At 37.8% G+C, this 20317-nt stretch overlaps 1 protein-coding gene across 1 annotated transcript in view; it reads right to left on the bottom strand.

Moving 5' to 3' along the window:
* Window positions 1–1341: 1341 nt before the first annotated feature.
* The window catches only part of FBLN2 (fibulin 2), a 107726-nt gene continuing 88750 nt past the window's right edge, over window positions 1342–20317 (bottom strand). The window contains exons 11-16 of the mRNA XM_070933659.1: window positions 15900–16028; window positions 13596–13721; window positions 12001–12117; window positions 11778–11906; window positions 6436–6559; window positions 1342–1722 (exon numbers count right to left, since the gene is read on the bottom strand). Coding sequence (XP_070789760.1) covers window positions 1365–1722; window positions 6436–6559; window positions 11778–11906; window positions 12001–12117; window positions 13596–13721; window positions 15900–16028 — 983 coding nt within the window. The 3' untranslated portion in view covers window positions 1342–1364. The remainder of the gene's footprint in view (window positions 1723–6435; window positions 6560–11777; window positions 11907–12000; window positions 12118–13595; window positions 13722–15899; window positions 16029–20317) is intronic.

Below are 20317 nucleotides of genomic sequence, written 5' to 3' on the forward strand. Positions count from 1 at the left end.
CCTGGGGTCATGTGACCATCTTTTGCCATCTTCTGACAAGCAAAGTCAATGGGGAAACCAGATTCACTTAACAAGCACAAATTAGTAACAAATTTACTAATTTAAAATTTGCAGTGATTCGCTTAAAAAGTATGACAAGAAAAGTCGTTAAATGGGGCAAAACTCACTGAACAAATGTCTCACTCAGCAACAGAAATGTTGAGGTCAATTATAGTCGTAAGTCGAGGTCTACCTATAGTGCTGGCATGAACATAGTAAAAAGGAGGATATACATCTATACCTCCTGGCATGGACAGTCCCAAGAATTTACACGAGAAGCACAGCAAGTAGCAAGTCTCAGACGTTACGGGGTAGCCTTCACATCCTATGGTATTAGAACACCAATAACTTTGAATAAGATGAAAAGGTAACTCTATGGAAATGTCTCACAGTGACATTTGCTAAGATATGGGAAAAGTAAATATTGATTATATAAATACTACGTATATGAGGAGGTGTTTTTTTCAGGTGAATTAACTGTGAGGCCTATATGCATATTAAGTTTGGTCAGACTTATTCCTGGTCACTTATTTGTTTCTCTGCACTGCAGCCATAATTTCCAACGTAAACAGAGGAGGCAACAGCTTTAGTTAACTGGGTGGGGTATCAGTGAAGGGAGAACACACGGTCAGATCAACATCTGATTCACTAAGTCACTGTTCTTATCCCTCCACTAAGGATGGAGGGATAAGAACAGAATTTGACTGGCACAGCAAGATCTCATCACATATTATGGGCATCTTCAGCAAAGGAAGATTTTTGTCTCTTTAAAACTACATTGTGTAATTGTCACTAAATGAAAAAAAAAATCACTGTCTGACATGCAATTTCTTTCTTTTCTTTAAGTTGTTTTAAAGACTGGGAATTGGCCTTCTGCCCTCTCATCAGCGCAACTGAATTGCACTTAAGCATCTTTTAAATACAATTGATTTTAACGGCTACATATTTATTTTCCCTTTGAAATCCATCTTATCTGGACTATTTAAGTTTGGCTAGATCATGCCCCCAACCTTGGTAACTAATTCTGAGGTTGTCATCGGTGCAATATCAAAATAACTTTTAAAGGACAGCATAACGACTGTACACATTTGCATCAAAGCTCAACAACCTTATTTTGGTCAGATAAACATTTCAGAGTTAAAAGAGAAACAGGTTAATACATTTTAAGTTAATTTTACAAAAACAAAGGTATTTTAGGAGCTAGAAAAAATACGAAAGGTTATATTTTTCTATCAGTTTTTTCCTCTATTACCACAAGCTTTGGCAGGAAAGATTTTTTTTAAAAAAAAATAGCACCAATGAGCTTCAACAGTAATACATCCATCTTAGTATGCATGAGATGTAATAAAAATATAAATTTTGGCCAGAAAAGTTGTGTAGGTTCCTTGACGCCAAAGCTTCATTTCAACATCTAGGAAGAAGTCTTTGGGTTCCCTCACTTGCCTCTGAAGATACACTATACCGGTATAGGAATTAAGCTTTCTGGTATTGAAGTAGTTTTCTTCATTTCCTTTGTTGATTGTAAGGATTATGTTGTCTCCGGCATAAGCAGGCGAGGGACCAATTCGGAAAATATGAGCTGGAACAACAATGTTTGTTTGGAAATTAAGCTGATAATAAGTAATGCGGAGCGGAGTGTTTTGGCAATCCAAATAGTTGAAGCAGTTGATACGTTCACATCTCCTGAGAGAAGAGAAATTGGAAATATTTAGGACTTTAGTAGCTGGGATTGTGAAGGCCAGCTCTTGGACAGCGTGCAGAGTTCCAGGAAACCTGTCTCTGGTGTTAAGCAATACATGGCAGGGTTGAATATTACTGACTGTACAATTAGCAGCTGCTTGCTATTCTTATATAACCCTCACTATGACAATGCAACTATCAAGGTAACAGCCAATTATCAAAACGTCATGAACCTGAAAACATCTCCTGGAAACTGCAATGAATTTAAAGGAATGCTTAGAAAATTACTCTGCACAGGTTAGTCTGGAAATGACCGGTGAGATTCATCCAGTCACAGTATTCTGATCAGGCCACATGAAATCCCTGGAACTCCTGCTTACAAAGTTAGCATCATTTCCACCTTATGAAAGTTGCGGTGATGGTTCCTTCATGGTACTCTGTTGTGCATGTAAAGTAAGCACTACATTCCCAGAGCTGTAACACAGCTCTTCAGAGAGGCATTTAGGAATCAATAACATAATACAGAGTGGCACGTGGACCTGAACTGATATAATTGTAAGAAATGTTCTTTGTTTTTAAACTGCTGACATGAATACAGTAAACTAGTCTGATTCTGGAAATGGACAGCATGTAAGTTATAGTAAATAATGTACCTGTAAATACTAGTAAATAATCAATTCTGATCCAGTGGTGGGTTTCTACCAGTTCCCACCAGCTTGGGTGAACCAGTAATGGTAATTTGGCCTGGGTCGCCGAACTGGTAGCAACCACTGGCTGGCCATGCTCCCGAACTGGTAGCCTGGTTGCCGTTCGCTTGTCCCGCTCACCCGTACAACTGCTGGGAAGCGGCTGGCAAAGAGGCAGCGGCTAGGAGGCTTCTCACAGTCACATCGAAAAAGAAAAAGCTGCTGCCGTACCATCGCATCCCATTGCCTGCTGCGTAGCGCTCAGACTGATGGATCCCATTGCTTGCTGCGTTAGTCTGAGAGCGACATAGCAGGCAATGGGATGTACATGCGTGGCTGGTGCGAAGAACAGAGCGGCAATGGCAGCGACTTTTTCGGCGACCTCCGGTAGTTTTCAGCAGCCTGCAGGGGGCTTTTTCTTTTTTGATGCGACTGCGAGAAGCCTCCCTGCTGCTGCCTTTTTGCCAGCCGCTTCCTGGCAATTTGCCTTCTGAACTCCAGACCAGTTGCTGCAGGAGGAAGGTAAGCATCCGGAAGAAAGAGGCGGTGGTGGGGGAGGAAGCAGGACTAGGGCTGGAGCTGCTGAAGGAGGGGAAATGGGGTGATGTGTGCAACTGGCGAAGGGAGGGCGGGGAGGCATGTAGGAGGAGGCCTTTGATAGATTAGGCCAGGCCTGGGAAGAAAATAGGTAGATAGGTAGAAATTCAAAAAATTTTCCTACCTTTTTCTGTGGGCGTGGCTAGGTGGGAGAGTCATTTGACTGAGTGTCTGTGAGTGATGTCAAGTTGGCCATGCCCACTCAGTCACATGACCACCAAGCCACACCCACCAAGCTAGCCACGCCCACAGAACCAGTAGGAAAAAAAATTGAAACCCATCACTGTACTGATCCTATTGTTCCTAGAATTTATTAAAGTGCTGTATTGATAGCAGGTTTTGCAAATAATGCTTTTATTATGTGAGTATTGATCTTTATGTTTTGACCTGGGCCTTTTTTTGCACCTTCTTTACCTTATTACCACGCATCTTTGCAAACCTAAAAGATCTCCATTAAGGTTTCTTCATTTCTATGGGGATCAGTGGTACTTTCTTAAAGCCAGGTACTTATATCCTGTTTAAATTATATGGCTCTCATAAACTAAAGTCATTGAATAGTTCTATAATTTGAGTAATTTTTCTTTTTGTACTCTTAACCTTCTATAAATTGAATCCATCTACTTTCCTAGGCTAGGATAACCACTGGCATACAACAGATATTCTAAGATCTGTGCTTATCTGGTAAAGATTTGTGTAACAATAGCAATTTCTTTTTTTTAATTTCAGCAACTGGAAATAAAGTGAAGTTTTCTTAAGATGTAACAAACAGTAGCTTTCAGGTTTTACTGAGGAATTAACATTTATATCCTTTATACATTATATCTGATTTTCTAAATGTTTATTTATTCAATTTATATAGCCACCCATCTCATATATGTGACTGTAGCTTACAATAAACAGATAAAATATACAATATAAAAATAAAAACTCATAGCAACATAATATCATAAAAACAACAATCAGCAAAGCCAAGGGATGGACCTGATCACATACTCAGGGTTACAAAACCCAGTTTCCAGATTCTTAAAAGGGCCAGCGAGGTCGGGATTAGTCTAATCTCAGAGAGACTGATGTTCTAAATGGCAGAAACCTTAGTTTTTGCCTCCTTCAAAACAGTAAAAAAACAACAACACACCATTATATTTCCACCATAATTCTAAATGGCTTATTCAGAGGGGTGGAGAGAAATGATGGTCCTCTTTTAAAAGTTGTAGATTACTATCAGATGAACTATGTCTGAAAATCCCAACCACTGTGCAATTGTGCAATGCTTTCCTTGCACATAATTCTGGATGATGAATTTCTGTGTCTTTTTCTACACTCTGAATACATGGTTTCCTCCAAAAAATAATTTTCTCCAGTAAAAACTCATTGCTTGCAGTCCCTCCTTCTCTGCTCCTTTTAACTTCGGACCCTTCTCTCTCCTTGCTCTCTCCCTGCTCCCATCACTGGTGCCGATACTGTTAAGAAGAACTTTTTTTTTTTGCCTTCTGGCCCTAAATCTTGCTTTCTCCAATGTGCTGTTCATCCTCTTCCTTTTCCTTAAGGTCATTGTATATCAAAGATATTCTCCCATTAGTTATTTGGTAACTTTCTGATTTAGAAAAAATGGATTACCCAGTGTCTCCCTAATGTCACTTTCCAGCTTCTCATTTTCTGTAAGACTATGTTCTCTCTCATTAACTGAGGAGTAATATAAGATCCATAGATCATTTATTGTGAATACTGTGCCATTTGTTTCTAAAACTTTCATGTAACGGGAACATGCCTTGGATCCTCATTCATTCCTAGTCACCTGGGGATAAAATTACCTTCACATTTTGTCCCTTAGAGCACCTGCATAGCTTTTAATGTCATAGCTCTTACAGCACCTTTTTTTTTTAAAATAAAAAAATCAGCATGGAATTCAACTATCAAAAAATGGTTAAGACTGTTAAAAAAAAGAAAAGAAAACCATGGCCATAAGAGGCTGTGGCCTGTTTATCAGAATAACTAAATGTATCTAGTTCAATTTTATCTAAGCCTTTTATGATATACAAATGTAATGTCCTGACTGCAAACAGGCTTCTAGAAAATTTTCATGGTAATATTTATTACATTTTTGTTACTGGAATTGCTGAAGTTTAGTTTGGAAACGCAAGAATATGGATAAGCATACGGCAATGGTGAAATGTAAAATTTGTTACTACCTGTTCTGTGGCCGTGGCTTGGTGGTGGTGGGATAATGTGACTGGGTGGGCATGGCCAACTTTTTTTTTTTTTTTTTTACTTTTAAAAGCATTTTTTCTACAACCTCTTCAGCTGAAGAGGTTGTAAAAAAAAATGCTTTTAAAAGGCTCTGACGATCCCAGCTGAGCTGCGCAATCATCAGAGGGGTTTTTTTTTTTTTTACTTTTAAAAGCATTTTTTCAGCAGAAGAGGTTGTAGGAAAAAATGCTTTAAAAAGTAAGAAAAAAAGCCTCTGATGATCACGCAGCTCAGCTGGGCATGGGGGGGATGTCGCAGGGATTTTTGTTACTGGTTCTCCGAACCACCCACCACCATCACTACTGGATTGGGCGATCCGGTCCAAACTGAGAGCATTTCACCCCTGGCGTAGGGAGTATATTCACATGAGAAAATGGAGTAAGTATAAATGAGACTGGTGTGTACATGTGTTCTGCCCCAGCTACAGACCCCAAAGAACACAGCACACACAAAGTCCATACAAACCTTAGTTTACTAATTTAAATCAGTCTTTTCTGAACAAAGGCTGTTAATTTAACTTCATTAACAGCTGACAAGAATCTGAGGCACAATATTTCAGATAACTGTAATCTGACTGTGGTTGGCAGAATGCCTAGAAGCAATTTGCAGGAAAACTGATAAGATAAAAACAAGAGCCGAATCAAGACGCGAAGGAATGTGAACGAAGTTGTTTCCTGCAAATTGCATCAGTCGTCGTCCTTCCTTAAATAGGCTAGGGGAGTGGCCAATTAGCCCCAAGCCTTACTCTCGAGAAGACCTCCTCCTGAGGAGCCACTCCTGCCTTTTCACAGCTCTGCACGCTTGTGCATTGAGAAGAGGCTCCTCCTCTTCTTCCTCTTCACTTAAGGGAGCTTCTGGAGGTTCTGAAGGCCCTGGCTGAATCCCCGCCTCTGGCACCACATCTTCTCCAGCCTCCTCATTGTCTGACTCGAGTGCCAACTACACAGGCTGCTGGCGCAGTACCATACCAGCCTCCTTGCTGTCAGAATCAGCTACTAACTGCACTGGCCGCTGATGGGCCACAACAATGTGTATTCATGTAAGTAAAATGTATGTTTGATATTGAGAAAGTCACCATGAGTTCTTTTCTAGTGAAACTAGGGCTATTATTAATTATTAAAAGCTCTGAGTATTAATGTAATTAGCTCCCATGTAGAAGAATTTGAAGGTCAATTATTACACTTACATGTCAGACACTTTTCTGTAGTTCGGTGGACACTCAATTAAAAGGCATCGGAAGTTGCCTTGAATATTATAGCAAGATTCTGCTGATGAACAGTTGTGGGTTCCCATTGCACATTCATCAATATCTGAGGATGAAGCACACACAAAAATGGCAATTTAGTAGCATCCTTCTTCTTCCACAAGTGGACAAATCATACCAACTCCACTGAGTTACATGTAGGAAAATCAATCATAACGACTCATTTCTATTAATAAAAAGAAAGAATGCATGCATTCACCTCACCATGCTGAAGGTTTCAGTTAAATTATTTAAACAGATTGTAAGTTATGGGCTCGTTTTATAAACTGCTTAAGGCAAGAATGTAGGCACCTTGTCTGAGTTACCTTAATATCAGTATTTGGTAATACTTAGCAATTAAGAAGTCAAATAAATAAATCCGACCACTCCAAGCCAGTACTTTTTCCACACACAAAGATTGTACTCCTATCATCTCTGGGATAGCCGTGAATCATAAACGTAGTTAAATTTTCCTGTCCAAAGTCAGAGAAATAGCCAGGGTAGGAAATTTGAGACAGGATTTCTTCTCTCTGTTGGTATCCAGGAAAGTCTAAGGAGATGTATGGGTTAGATTGGGCACTCCTATTTCGACTGAACCAAAAGCCATATCCTCTGATAATTCTAAGTTGTTTTTCACTGAATACACTGAATTTCACTAAATAAAGTGAAATAGTTAAAGAAACAGGTCAGGAAAATAGGCACTTTCACATCTGACCCAGTCCCTCTTAAGCACTTTGTAGTCATCTATGATATTGGTCTTCACTACAGGCAATCCCAGCTGCTAAAAAAAAAAAGACAAATCAACACCCCCTCCAATTAACAAGCTGAATGTTGTTGTTGTTTTTTAAATAGTTCCCAGGTCTCTAAATTTCTACAGGTTTAGGAGCAGTAAATATCGCCTCGTCCCAAAGGTGCTTTTTCAAGATGCAACTGGACTTTCTGGTTTTTCTTTGAAGATGTTTCACTTCTCGTCCAAGAAGTTTCTTCAGCTCTGACTGGATGATGGGGAATGAAGTGGACTTCTCCAGTCACAGCTGAAGAAGCTTCTTGGATGAGAAGCGAAACGTCTTCAAAGAAAAACCAGAAAGTCCAGTCGCCTTTTGAAAAAGCACCTTTGGGACAATCATGACTTGGATTATTGATAATCTCCATAGACATAAATGTCCCCTCATTTCACATAGAAGGAGAGAAAATGAATTGCCTCATCCCACCTATACAAACACATTTCAGAACATCTAATATGCATTTCTCTCGGTAACTCCAGAACCTCTGATTAGGGGAAAGTTTTGGTAGCTGTCAAGAGGATATTTTTTTATTTATTTATATAAATTCCCATTGAAAGCCTAGCATCGCTCTTTTGCAACCAGGAGCTCTTCCCCAAAGATGCATTCATAGATGTAAGTTGTTATGTAGGACCTCTATGGTATACTTTTGGGTAGAGAAGAAGGGTTTGCCTGAGCCCAGATCGTGCAAGTGAGATAAAGAAAATAGTTCAGTATATGATGCTTACCTAAGCTGAAAATATTAAACTGAACAGGTTTTTTAAAGCAGGAATTATGAAACTAGCAAAGTTTACTAGAGAGAATAAGCCTGGATAAATTAATAAATTCAACTGTGACATCTTCTGGAGATCTCTGAGTGCAGATGGGGTAAGGCAAGATAAGGCAAAAAGTAGCACTCTTCCAATTTCTGCAGACTACAAGCATCACAAATCATAAGCTGCAAATTGTAGCACTACAGCCAGAAGAGTTAGCTCAACTCTCAAAAGGAGATGAAAATGTACAATCACATGGGACATGTGTCCCTGCAGAAGTAGTACCAAAGCTCTATGTGGAAGCATCAGGAGGCAGGCAGACACAAATCAGTTTCCATTTCTGTCTGCAATCTGCAGGACTTTTTAATTACATGACTGAATAGGATTGCTTTTAAGGATGGATCTAAATATATCTTGATTTCCCCATTTCTGGAATGCCAACTGCTGTGGAAGCATGTTGATAAAATGGTTGCAGAATCCTCACTGCATATATACTTCTCTATATGGTTGGGAGGCTTGCAGATTTTTGTTTTAAGACCAACATTTCATCAATTCCAGTTGTGTCATTGTGTTTGAGGGATACAATAATTTATTTCTACATAGGATACTTAAGATAAGAAGGAAAATCCTACAAGAAAATCTTTGAAGAGCAAGATAACAAAATAACCATTTGTTGATTTGTGATGACTGCAAAAGACAGGGAAGGAAATCCTGGCTTAACTCTTTAGCCATTAAAAAAAAAAAAAAAAACCCTCAAATGTCTAGACAGCATTCAGAGGTTTGCCACTAAAATAAAGGCTAAACAATCCATGAGCAATCCATGAGTGAAATCTGCCAGTTTTTTCCAGAGAAGACAGTCTCCTAAATCAACATCACTCTTTCATGGAGTGTGGCTTGTTTAAAGGCATAAGAAATTATATGGGGAATAAAAAAATGAATTAAAATAATTTAACTCCCTCCTCATTGATTCATAAAATTAGGTGAAAAGGTAAATTGTTCCCACATGGAATTCGATGTTACAAAAAGATTTACTACTCTCTGAAGCGTTACCACAGAGTTTTGAAAACAACAATCCATAACATAATATGATAGTGTTGTACTATGGTAGTTCTAATTCACTAAGGCATACAATGGCCCTGAAGGAAGTGGAAAGGGAGAAAAACAAAGATTTTTTCCTGGTATATATAATACTTTTTGTTATATATATTAGGGGTGTAAGATATATTTTCCCAATCTTGTCCTAGGTTCAACATTTCCAAAGGCCACAAATGGTACAGCATTTAAATGTCGCAAATAATATATGCCAAAATTCCCTAATACATAAATTAATGTACTCATTGTCTCCATAGAACCTCAGAATTGATCATGAAATATCTCCCAGTCTCCCATTCACCTTTTTGCTTCTTCTATGGTGGCACTAGTTTTACAATAATTAGGGATGCAGATTCTTTATTCATATGATATCCTACTCTTGAGACACACATGGATAGCCAGTGGGCAGTTACAATACCACAACTGTTGGGTAGCATGTGTACAAGCAGGTCTCTGAGGGAGGAAGAAAGTGACTACAGCTACCAACAGTATAGGTAATCATTTTAGTCAAAACAAAACCCCAGCCTTGATGTGCCACTAGGACACATGAGCAATTGATTTGGTATCTCAAATGTATTGTTGGGGAATACAATTTCACATGCGCCAGCCACTGCAGTACTGGTCAGACTGGGAATTCCAAGTATCCTGAAGAATACCATGTTGGGGAAGGTAGCATGAATGGGCAAGTGATATGATTCACACTAGAAGCCATCGTGTAATATATAGATCATCGTGTAATATATAGATCAACATAGATCCTTTATAGAATTACCCAAGCAGCCTTAAAGAGATATATCTCCATTATTGCTATTTTGGCACACAAAAATGTGTATGATTCTTTAAGATACTGATCACTGAAAATTGAGAAACAGCATTTTTGTTCAGATTATTTATTGAAATCCAGTACCAAAGAAAACTTTTCAGTGCTTAACTCAAATAATTCATATATTAGTCTTGATTGTAATGCAAATGGAAGTTGCCCTTGGTTGGTAAACCTTGGGTGCTACTTTTGTCTCCCCTCATTAATAATTATAATTTCTACAAGTTTTTCCCTTCTGCTTTTCAAAGCTGAATAGGAGCCAAGATATAGGATACCATATGAATAGAGAATCTGAATCCCTAATGATTGTAAAGCTAGTGCCACCATAGAAAAAGCAAAAGGATGAATGGGAAACTGGGAGATATCAAGTGGTGGGATAATTTAACAACTGGTTCTCTACCCTAATGACTGGGTGGGTGGGTGTGACCATGGTGGGCATGGCCAGAGGCAGCACTCAGCCTCCTGCACCCCCCTGGGAGCAAAAATGGGCCGCAGGGGGGCTGTGCCGCAACCCCCCCCCCCCCCCGTGCCCAGTTTTGGGTCTAGTAGGCCTTCCTGCACTTACCTGGGAGCCAAAATGGGGCACATGGGGACTTCTGGAAGGGGCAGGATGGGGACAGGAGGGGCCAGTCAGCAATTTAACAACTGGTTTGGCCGAAGTGGTGCGAACCGGTTGAATCCCACCACTGACTGGAGATATCCCTCCCTTTTTTTTCCTTTTGAGTAAGTGCAAAGGGATTGCAAGGCTGTTGTATCCCCACCAAAGTGCCAACATCGTAGGTAGTATTGGAAGAGTAGGCCAGCTGGGGAAGCACCAAGGCAGTCTGTCAGGGCCATATAAGGAATACCATATATGAGGTATGATTTGGAGCCAAAAGCCCCCAATCTGCTTATTACCTAGACTTAAATCTGTTCCTTCCTTCCTTATTATTTGAAAAAGTATCAGAGACAAGCACCAGTGATCTCCTTTATGGAGTAGCACCTCGGACTGACTTTATACTATATAAAAACTGATTGTGTTGGGAATTGATGCTAGCTGACTCCCGCATGTATTGATACCAAATTAAAGGAATAATGAACTTATGAAACTTTATTTCAACATTTGGCTAATATGGTCTCGATTTGACCAATTACATTTCTTCCAGTAGGGCAACAAAAAGCAATGTTGAAAATGCTGACTCAGTTCTTCTTCACCCTAAATCTTTTTGGCTGCTACAACCATCTATCCTGCTAGGAAAGAATCACATTCATCCCCTAATAAGCCGAAGTTGGAGGGGGGGGGGATTGCATCTCTACTTAGATACTTATTTTCAAGGACTGCCACTGAGTGACTGTGTTTGCTTTTATTGCAATTTTAATAATTATAATAAATACTGTGAAACAATTACCCAGATAATAGTATTTTTCTACAGAAAAATCTACATAAGTTTAATTTTTTAAGTTTATCATTTTCCCAATCTTTTGATTCCATTGCTGAACAATTTTAGGTGTACATTTTTAAATGTCTGCATTAACTTCTACATGTATTTTTGTGCACAATTTCCAATACATGCACTTTTATGATGCTATAGATAGAAGATTCCCTAAAATTGTATTTCAACATTTTTCACCTAACATATGTACTTTTAAATAAGTGATTATCCCCAATACTTAGTCTGTATATGCAAAGTTCATTTACACACACTTTCCTACTTCATGTTTAACTTCCTATCCTTTATTGCATTTTTTTAAAAAATGAAGGTTTTATTCACATACAGTGATGGTAAATGAAAATTAGGTCAATTCATCATGACCTAATGGCAAGAAACAATTTTCTCCATTCTGCAATCTCATTCTTACCACGACAAGTCCTTCCGTTGGCGGCCATTGTATATCCTTGATCGGGGCAAGCGCATTGATAACTGCCCGGCACATTGAGACAGCGGAAAGTACACAGGATGCCTGCACTTTGGGCACATTCATCAATATCTGGAATTGGTACATTAGCAAACATGTGAGGGCAATGGTTTTATTGTCCCAGAGAAATGTACACTAGTACCACAATGGAACAAATCGGATGTACCTTTACAGGAATGGCTGTCTTCTGCTAATTGGTAGCCTTGCCTGCAGTAACACTGATAGGAACCATAAATATTAGCACATTCTTGACTGCATGGATTATTGTCACATTCATTGACATCTGTGTTGAAAAATGAGTATCAAAGAGACATTAAAATCAGTTGCTGCCACATATCTGTCATTGAAGAGAAAAATCCCTTAACTAAATGGATTGCCTTTTAAAAAAAACAAACATGGAGCATGTTTAAGCCTGAAGATACAGTATGACGGAGGGTGGTTTATACATGCAGGAAATATATTTGATTAAAATACTAAATTACTAAATTTAGGTAATATTAATAAGCATTTGAAAGTCATAGGTGATTGTAACTGTAATTTAGATGTGGGTGGGATCATTTGTGGTATCTCGAGGTTTATAGAAAGTTGTATCACACAATCCAGAAAGAGATGGAGCCAGGACGTTTTCAGGAAGTTTAAGTTTCACTGAAAGTCTTAAACTTTACATATAAACATATGCAAAGTACAGACAATTCTCATTTAATGGCTGCCAAGTCTAATGTCTATTCAAAAGCTACTTGCACTTTGTCTACGAGCAAATAGATTAGCGGGTGATGCTGTCAATATGGCATTGCAGTACAGGAAAAAGAGGCTCTAGGACCCAAACAAATGCTAACAGTCTGCACACAGACCTGGGCCTCTCATTCTCCACCTTTGACTTAACAGTTATAAAGTTATAACACAACTCATTGTATCATTGTAATGTTATTGAAAACAATTGACTGTAATGCAAGTTAAATTAGACTATAGTTATTCATTTTCAGTGAAATACAAATACATGAAAAAAGGACCCAATGGCAGTTATGGCAGGGTTTCATTTTATATTATATTATACTATACTATCATCTATCTATCTATCTATCTATCTATCTATCTATCTATCTATCTATCTATCTATCTATCTATCTACTCAGGGGTGGGTTCTAATTTTTTTTATAACCGGTTCTGTGGGCGTGGCTTATTTTGTGGGTGTGGCTTGGAGGTCATGTGACTAGGTGGGCATGGCTAGCTGGTCAGAGTCATTTCTGGAAGGTCCTCGTACTTACGACCAGTCCTCGCACTTACGACCCGACTCATTTGTTTGCTTTTAACACTGATCAGCTGTAGGACGGCCCTCTGAAGTCCCGCAGCAAGAGTTTAAACAGTTTTTTTCTCTCTAGTCATCAGCTGGGACTCAGGAGGCAGCAATAGATTGGGGGTGGGACCAAATAAAAGGTAAGAATAACGTAGGTGGGTGGGGGGGTGGGAGGGCGGGGGGGAGAACCAGTTCGGTGACGTCATATCGTCACCGCTACCAGCTCGGCTGAACCGGATCGAACCGGGAGGAACCCACCACTGTATCTACTGTATATTATATATTATACATTGGAAAACTGGGATGCTAATTGTGACAAGTAAAGGATAGAATAATATAAAAGAAAGCATAAGAATTTCAAAACCTGCGTTTAGAAATGTGTTGATTTCTGCAAGACATTTATCACTGTGCAATCCAACTCCACTGACTTTTTTTTTTTTTTTTGAGATAGCTTCATCTACAAATACCTTCACAATGTTTCCCGTCATAAGCCAAGCGAAATCCAGAAGAACATGAGCAGTGATAGGATCCAGGAGTGTTTTCACACGAATGCTGGCAGAGTCGGCCTGGATAATTCCAGCATTCATTTATGTCTATTGCAAAACAAAAACAAAACTGATAACCATAAAATACACCTGGGAAATTGCAAGGCAGTAAAAGGGCAAAGGTGTTAGAGGAAGATTTGTGCAATTATTTCCATCTTGGATGTTTACATTTCCTTACTTTTTTTGCTTATCAGTATAGTGAAATAAAGAAGTATAGAAATGCAGCTACCACCTTATCAAAGAAACTACCACTTCATTTTTGCAAAATTTTCTATATTTATATTCTATGTTTTTGACTTACCAAATCACTTATAGCACATAGAATGGTTTTGGAAACCTCCAGAATATGAAGTTATATCAGGGGTCAGCAACCTGCGGCTCTGGAGCCGCATGTGGCTCTTTCACCCTTCTGCTGTGGCTCCCTGTCACTCAAACAACTGCCAATGTGCGACACCTGCTGGCACATGATTTATTTAGCTATTCAACCCCTGGTAGGCCAACCATGGATAAATCCAAGAAAAGAAAAGTTTCAGAAGAAAACAGAACATTTAAGTCAACTACATATGCTAGTTTTGTGGCCGCTCAAGAAATAGTCAGTCAAAAGGGTTTTGTGGCTCCCGGTGTTTTCTTTTCTGTGGGAAACAAGTCCAAATGGCTCTTTGAGTGTTTAAGGCTGCAGACCCTTGAGTTATACCAATGGATGTATCCTATTAGATAGGACCAGACCAAGAAATGAATTGCACAGGAAGATTAAAATTACTTTCATGCAAGTCTGATGACTCCTCTTCCTACTTATACTTTAGGGAAGCATCTATCTGAGTTGCTTCTCAGTATTATCTGACTGTTGTGGACTTAAAGTAAGTTTTAGGCCTTGTTACTTTGGCAATGGAGCTTGCATATCTCTGTCAATGTCATATTCTTTTTTCTCTATAATTAGAGAATTTTAGACTGACAGTTCATGAATTTTAATTTCTTGGTAAGCAAGGTAATTCATTAGCTAAAGTTAGGGACACAACCTCCTTTTTCAACTGTCAATCTCTTACAATTTCTATCCCATCAAAGCCCTGTCCCAGCAATGTCAATCTACTTGTACTACTGTTAGAAGACATTCTTTGGCTCAGCATCCTGAAGCTATGTAAGCTCCAACTCCTCTCTCTGTTTTTTCTTCCAGACTCTAAGCCTCACAACCTTTAAATCTTTTTGTTCCAAATCAGCATTCTTAAGATTCCATTCATGTACATTTTCCCAATCATGATAAATGTGAATAAATCAGTTCTCTTAGATATTCTGCTTCAGCTGAAATCATTTAGAATCCAGAGCATAGCCAACCTGGAGTAGAAACAGACCAGGAGGGGAGATTATCATTATAGTGATCTAGAGGTTTACAAGCAATTCTGCAAAGTAAGAGTGCTCTGCCCTCCCTTCTTCTAATTTTCTGAAATTGGAATCTCAAAGGAGCACAAACTGGCTGATTGTTTCTGAGATTGCCAGTTTCATTCACTTATTTATAACATCCAGAAGTTCTTGTAGCGAGGTATAATCTATAACATGCATTGTGTATAGGAATTTGCAAAGGTCAAAATCTTCAAGCATATCTCCATGGTCATCTTTTTCAAAACTCATTTTGACTTCAATGCTACCTTGGGAAAGAAAGCTGGGGAAGGGAAGAAATGTTCATACCATTCTTTCTCATTCCAGGCAACCTTCCAAGCTAAGCTTAAACAATTATACTGTGTGAGTGTGTGTGAGTGTGCACAAAGTTTTACAACAATCTGCCATTCATTTTTGTCTAATTAAATGACTTGAAATGTGTCATAAGGAGACTATAGCACCTACTTGCACTGACTGGGTTATAGCATCAACTCAGAAATTGAATAGCTGGTAGATTATTACCTAGCATCCAAATCACTCAGGACCTATTTTCTTTGCAAGTGTGCAGATACTTAGCAAAACAGAGAGCTGGATCCTTTTTAGCTCATCAATAAGTACTGGCTTAGGTTAATTTCAATCTATTGCTATACTTGAAATAAAAATGGAGCATGTAATTATCAAACAGACAAATTAGTCCATGTGAATGAAGGGTACTTCAGAAGCAATCATGCTATCTTATTTGAGCTTCAGTACAGTGGAATTAATACTTATGCTGAAATCAATGGCATATAAAATCGGACCAGAGGGTCCATATTTCAACAATCAGCAATACCAATTCCCCTGTGTCATACTTACCAATGCAAGTTCTGCTGAATGAATCATACTGATATCCCATCTTGCAATCACAGCGGTAGGCTCCAGGTAGATTGTGACAAATCTGTCCTTCTCCACAGCGGTGTGTGGCAGACTGACATTCATCAACATCTATAGAAGCAAAAAGTAGCAATTACTCTAACCACCATGAGCCAGTTGATGGCCACTCTCCTTTTGTATCACAATTTTCAGCAAATGTGTGGAATGAAAATGCTTGCAGCCTGAGCATGCAGCAGGAGCAGAAGTGGGTTAATTTTTCCCAGAAACTGCAGGTACGGTGATTAGTGATTACAATTCCCTTTGCCAAAGCTGGCCTCCTGCAGATCTGTGGTTCTCACAGACAAACCCTATAATTTAAAATAAAATAGAAATTCAAGTTGCAAAGCCTTGGCGAGCACTCTATTTTGGATCCAAACGAACATTAGTTTCCTTTTAATTTTTTTCTTGACATATATTGAATACAGAAACAGCTACATTCTTAATTCTCCTAAATTGTTTGGAATGTCCTCAGCACAGGCAAGAAACAATGGATGGAAAGTAATCACGGAGAAACTAAGATCTAGAACTTAGTTCTCCTAGAACTAACCTAGAACTAAGAAAAAATTCCTAATAGTTGGAACAATTAATCCGTGGATGTTTTGGGTCCTCCAATACTGGAAGTTTTTAAGAAGAGACTGAACAACAATTTGTCTGAAATGGTATAGGGTTTCCTGCTTGAGCAGGGAGTTGGACTAAAAGACCTCCAATGCCCTTCCAGCTCTGTTATTCTATTATTCTGTTCTGTTATTAAACCAGCATTTTCAGATAATAGGAAACAAATTCAGTTATGTAAAATAATAAAGGCGGAGTTAAATTTCATTACAAATTGAAATCTTTCTTTGATCTCTTTCCATACCAATCAAGCAATTGTCATATACTCTGAGGACTGATAATACTTTTCATCCATTCACATGTGCCCAACAAATACCTTACATTTTTAAAATTAATTTACTGTTTGTTTGTTTGTTTGATTGATTGATTGATTTACATCTGGCCTTTCGTTCAAGAACTAAAGGTAAGGTATATAGCACTTCCTTCTCCTATTTTTACTGGTTGCAATAGCAATCATATGAAATAAATTGAACTGGAAAAGACAGAGCTAATTCTACTCAGTAGATTTCCATGGTGAAGTATACTTGAATTCATATGACCTCCATTCCAGTCTAATATCTTAACTACTATATAATATTGGCTCTCAGTACAGGTGTTAGCATCCCACTAGGCAGTAGCATATAATATCATGAGCATGGATAATAATTTTTATTACCTTTGGGATCCTTGGATTTACTTGTAGACAACTTTATTTGGAGATAAATAAATAAATTTCAAATACCATTTTTATGGCCAATACTATAAATAAATGGCATATACATCTATAGTACCAGGGATGGATTCTACTTACCTTTACTACCAGTTTGCAACGGGACCGTGCACAGGTACTCGCTTCGCTCACACACGCACCTTGCTTCTGCGCATGCGCAGATCACTTTTGGTGACATTAGGGTCAGTGGGTGGAGCCTCCCGCTGATTTTACTACCGGTTCTATAGAACCGGTCCGAACCGGGGGCAACCCACCACTGTATAGTACTATAAATTTACAAAACCTGAGTTTGGTTAGAAAGATTCTCTTTTAATCTATGTTTAATCACTCTTATTTTCAATGAGCCTAGCAATATATCTTGAATCTAAAAGTGACTTTTTAAAAATTAAAGCACCATGTCTTTGCATCTCTGTTCACTTTACAGCAAGCATTAAAATGTTAATTTTAATAATGATTTAAATCTGCCAATTAACAACATAAGTTGCCTTTAATTCATTTGTTCAAGTCTTTGATTAGTTTTCTCTGAAATTGTGCATTCCAATCACTTCTGCTTTTAATTACTTTCAGTACATTATTCTGTCAAAAGAGCATCCCATTTCATGACAGTTACAGTGTTTTCCAGCTAAATGTTGGAAGAAACTGCTGCTAACCACTCTATTGTATTAAAAAGAATAAATTTGTTGAGAATTCTCTAAGCAAAAAGAAGCAACCACAATTCCATTATTCTGCATAACCTGTCCCAATGATCTATTTCTAGAACCATAAGTTTATCCAATCTAAAATTTAATTATCCATTGTATTCTTTCTTGCAAAAGAAAAAAAAAATAGAACCACAATGACTTTTTATTTGGTGACTTATGCTTTTACTCTTATTAACACAGACACAGACACATATACAAGCATTAGAGTGCTTAAAGTCTAAGCATAGGAGTATACTTACAAGGCCAGAGGCACAATGTTTTCATTACTAATATTACAATGAACTATGACATTTCTAGATACAACAAAGCTCTAATTTCTATAAGTTCGAAAGTTTCTAAAGAAGTCTTACTAGTGCTAACCAAATTAGGTAGTTGATAGGGTAAATGAGCAAGATGAAGAATTTCACATCAACATCAGCATTCCACTACTTTAGTATAGCAGAGCTATTTTTCAAAGCACTGTTCTATTCCTAGACTGGTTAATGATGGTTGGCCAAGCTGTTCTTAATTTCCCTTTAAGTCAAGACTCTCCCAAAATAACACATTGTTATTACTCAACTGAACTGCTGTTTAAAACCCAACATCAACCACTGAAGAAAGCTATATGATTTATTACATACAAATTATGTCGTATACTTTTTCTACTTGCATTAAACCACCATCACTACTGCCTAATCAATATTCACTGAGGGATTTAATAGAATACCAAATAGCTTTTATTCATTCATTTAATTTAATGAGATTACATTTGAATTTGAAGCCCTAGCAATTTCCAGCACTGAAACAGCCACAGTTTTGCCCAATTTCAGTTCAGTCCTGGATTTTGGATGCATTCTGTAAGCTAATTGATTTTAGCAAAAATTGTTCCCTATGATATGATACATCATTTCACCCAATTCAGGGTTACAAACAATCAAATAGGCACAAGAGTTTTAGGATCAGATGAATCTGACTAATCTTGTTCTAAAGCTGAGACTTTTGTAGGTTGAGACAGTGTAAAGAAGCACCTTCTTTTCTCTAGCCTAAATATAACTTGATCTAACTATTAGATAAACCTGCTTTTCAGAGATATAAAGAAGGAATATCTATTTTTTCTAAATCATGCATAATTTTATTTCTATTATTTTAGACAGTTTGTCCAGTTTATTGATTATTTTCATTTCTTGGAATTGCTCATTTAAAGTGGGGTGGAGGGAGGGAATGAATATAGAAATAGAATAACAGAATTGAAAGGGACCTTGGAGGTCTTCTAGTCCAACCCCCTGCCCAGGCAGGAAACCTTACACCACTTCAGACAAATGGTTATCCAACATGTTAGAGACTGTATGATCCAATGGGCAAAGAACTTTGGTTAAAGCATAATGATCGGACAATGGGAAAAGATGTACTCTAATGGGTTGAAATTCACATTGAATTATAATTTTAAGAAAAACTTCTATAAGACGATGCCATTGTATTTAAAACCAGACAAATTGTCAAAAATGCATAAGGAAATTTCAAATGTGTGTTAGAAATGAACTACAAAGAGAGTAGTTTTTAATAATCTCTGATGGACTTGATATATAGCCAAGAACTACTGAGATCAGATTTCTACTTTATTTCAGCAGATTCTTAAGATAAATGTAAAACTGAAAGCAAAAGTTTTCCTTTTAAGTTTGATGGATTGAAAAGAAAATCGGGAACATTATTACTATATAAATTGACAACAGTGAGAATTTTATTTGCACCAAGATGGAAAGATACACTAGTTCCCACAATGGAAGAATAGATGGTAAAGGTGATGGAGTTTATAGAAATGGCTTAAAATGTGAAATGTAAAGCAAAAGGTTAGTATTGTATTATTTCTGTTGCACTGAAGAAAGACAGAAGTCATCATTTTTTTCTTCTCTCTTTGCATCTTTCTCTTTCTTTTTTAAACCTTTTGTTTCATCTATCCATTTATCTTATAATGAAATTTTTAAAAATATGCAAAAAAAGGATGGAAAAGAAGTGATGAACAGAACAATACAGACTATTCCAAATGTGGATATGGATCTGAGCTGAAGAAAGGAGTTTCAATATTGTAGTTGATACTACTCCATTGGATGAATATGGTGAAAAAACAAATCCTAAATTGGAAATTATTCACACATTATTAATAGTTTTATTTAAGTGTGTGGTGTGTCCATATTTGAAAGATTGTGTAAAGTTCTGTCACAGACAGTATCTCCAGAAAGATATTGAAGCATTAGAGCAGCCCACAGGCCGAATGCATCACGCACTGGCCACGCCCATGCCCAGTTTAGAAAAGGAGAAAATCGCGATAAATCACATGACGACACGTAACGATGCAAGTTTGA

This window comes from Pituophis catenifer, unplaced genomic scaffold (assembly GCF_029215685.1).
Source record: "Pituophis catenifer annectens isolate HBS135680 unplaced genomic scaffold, rPitCat1.0.hap2 SCAF_2, whole genome shotgun sequence".
Classification (NCBI taxonomy): domain Eukaryota; kingdom Metazoa; phylum Chordata; class Lepidosauria; order Squamata; family Colubridae; genus Pituophis; species Pituophis catenifer.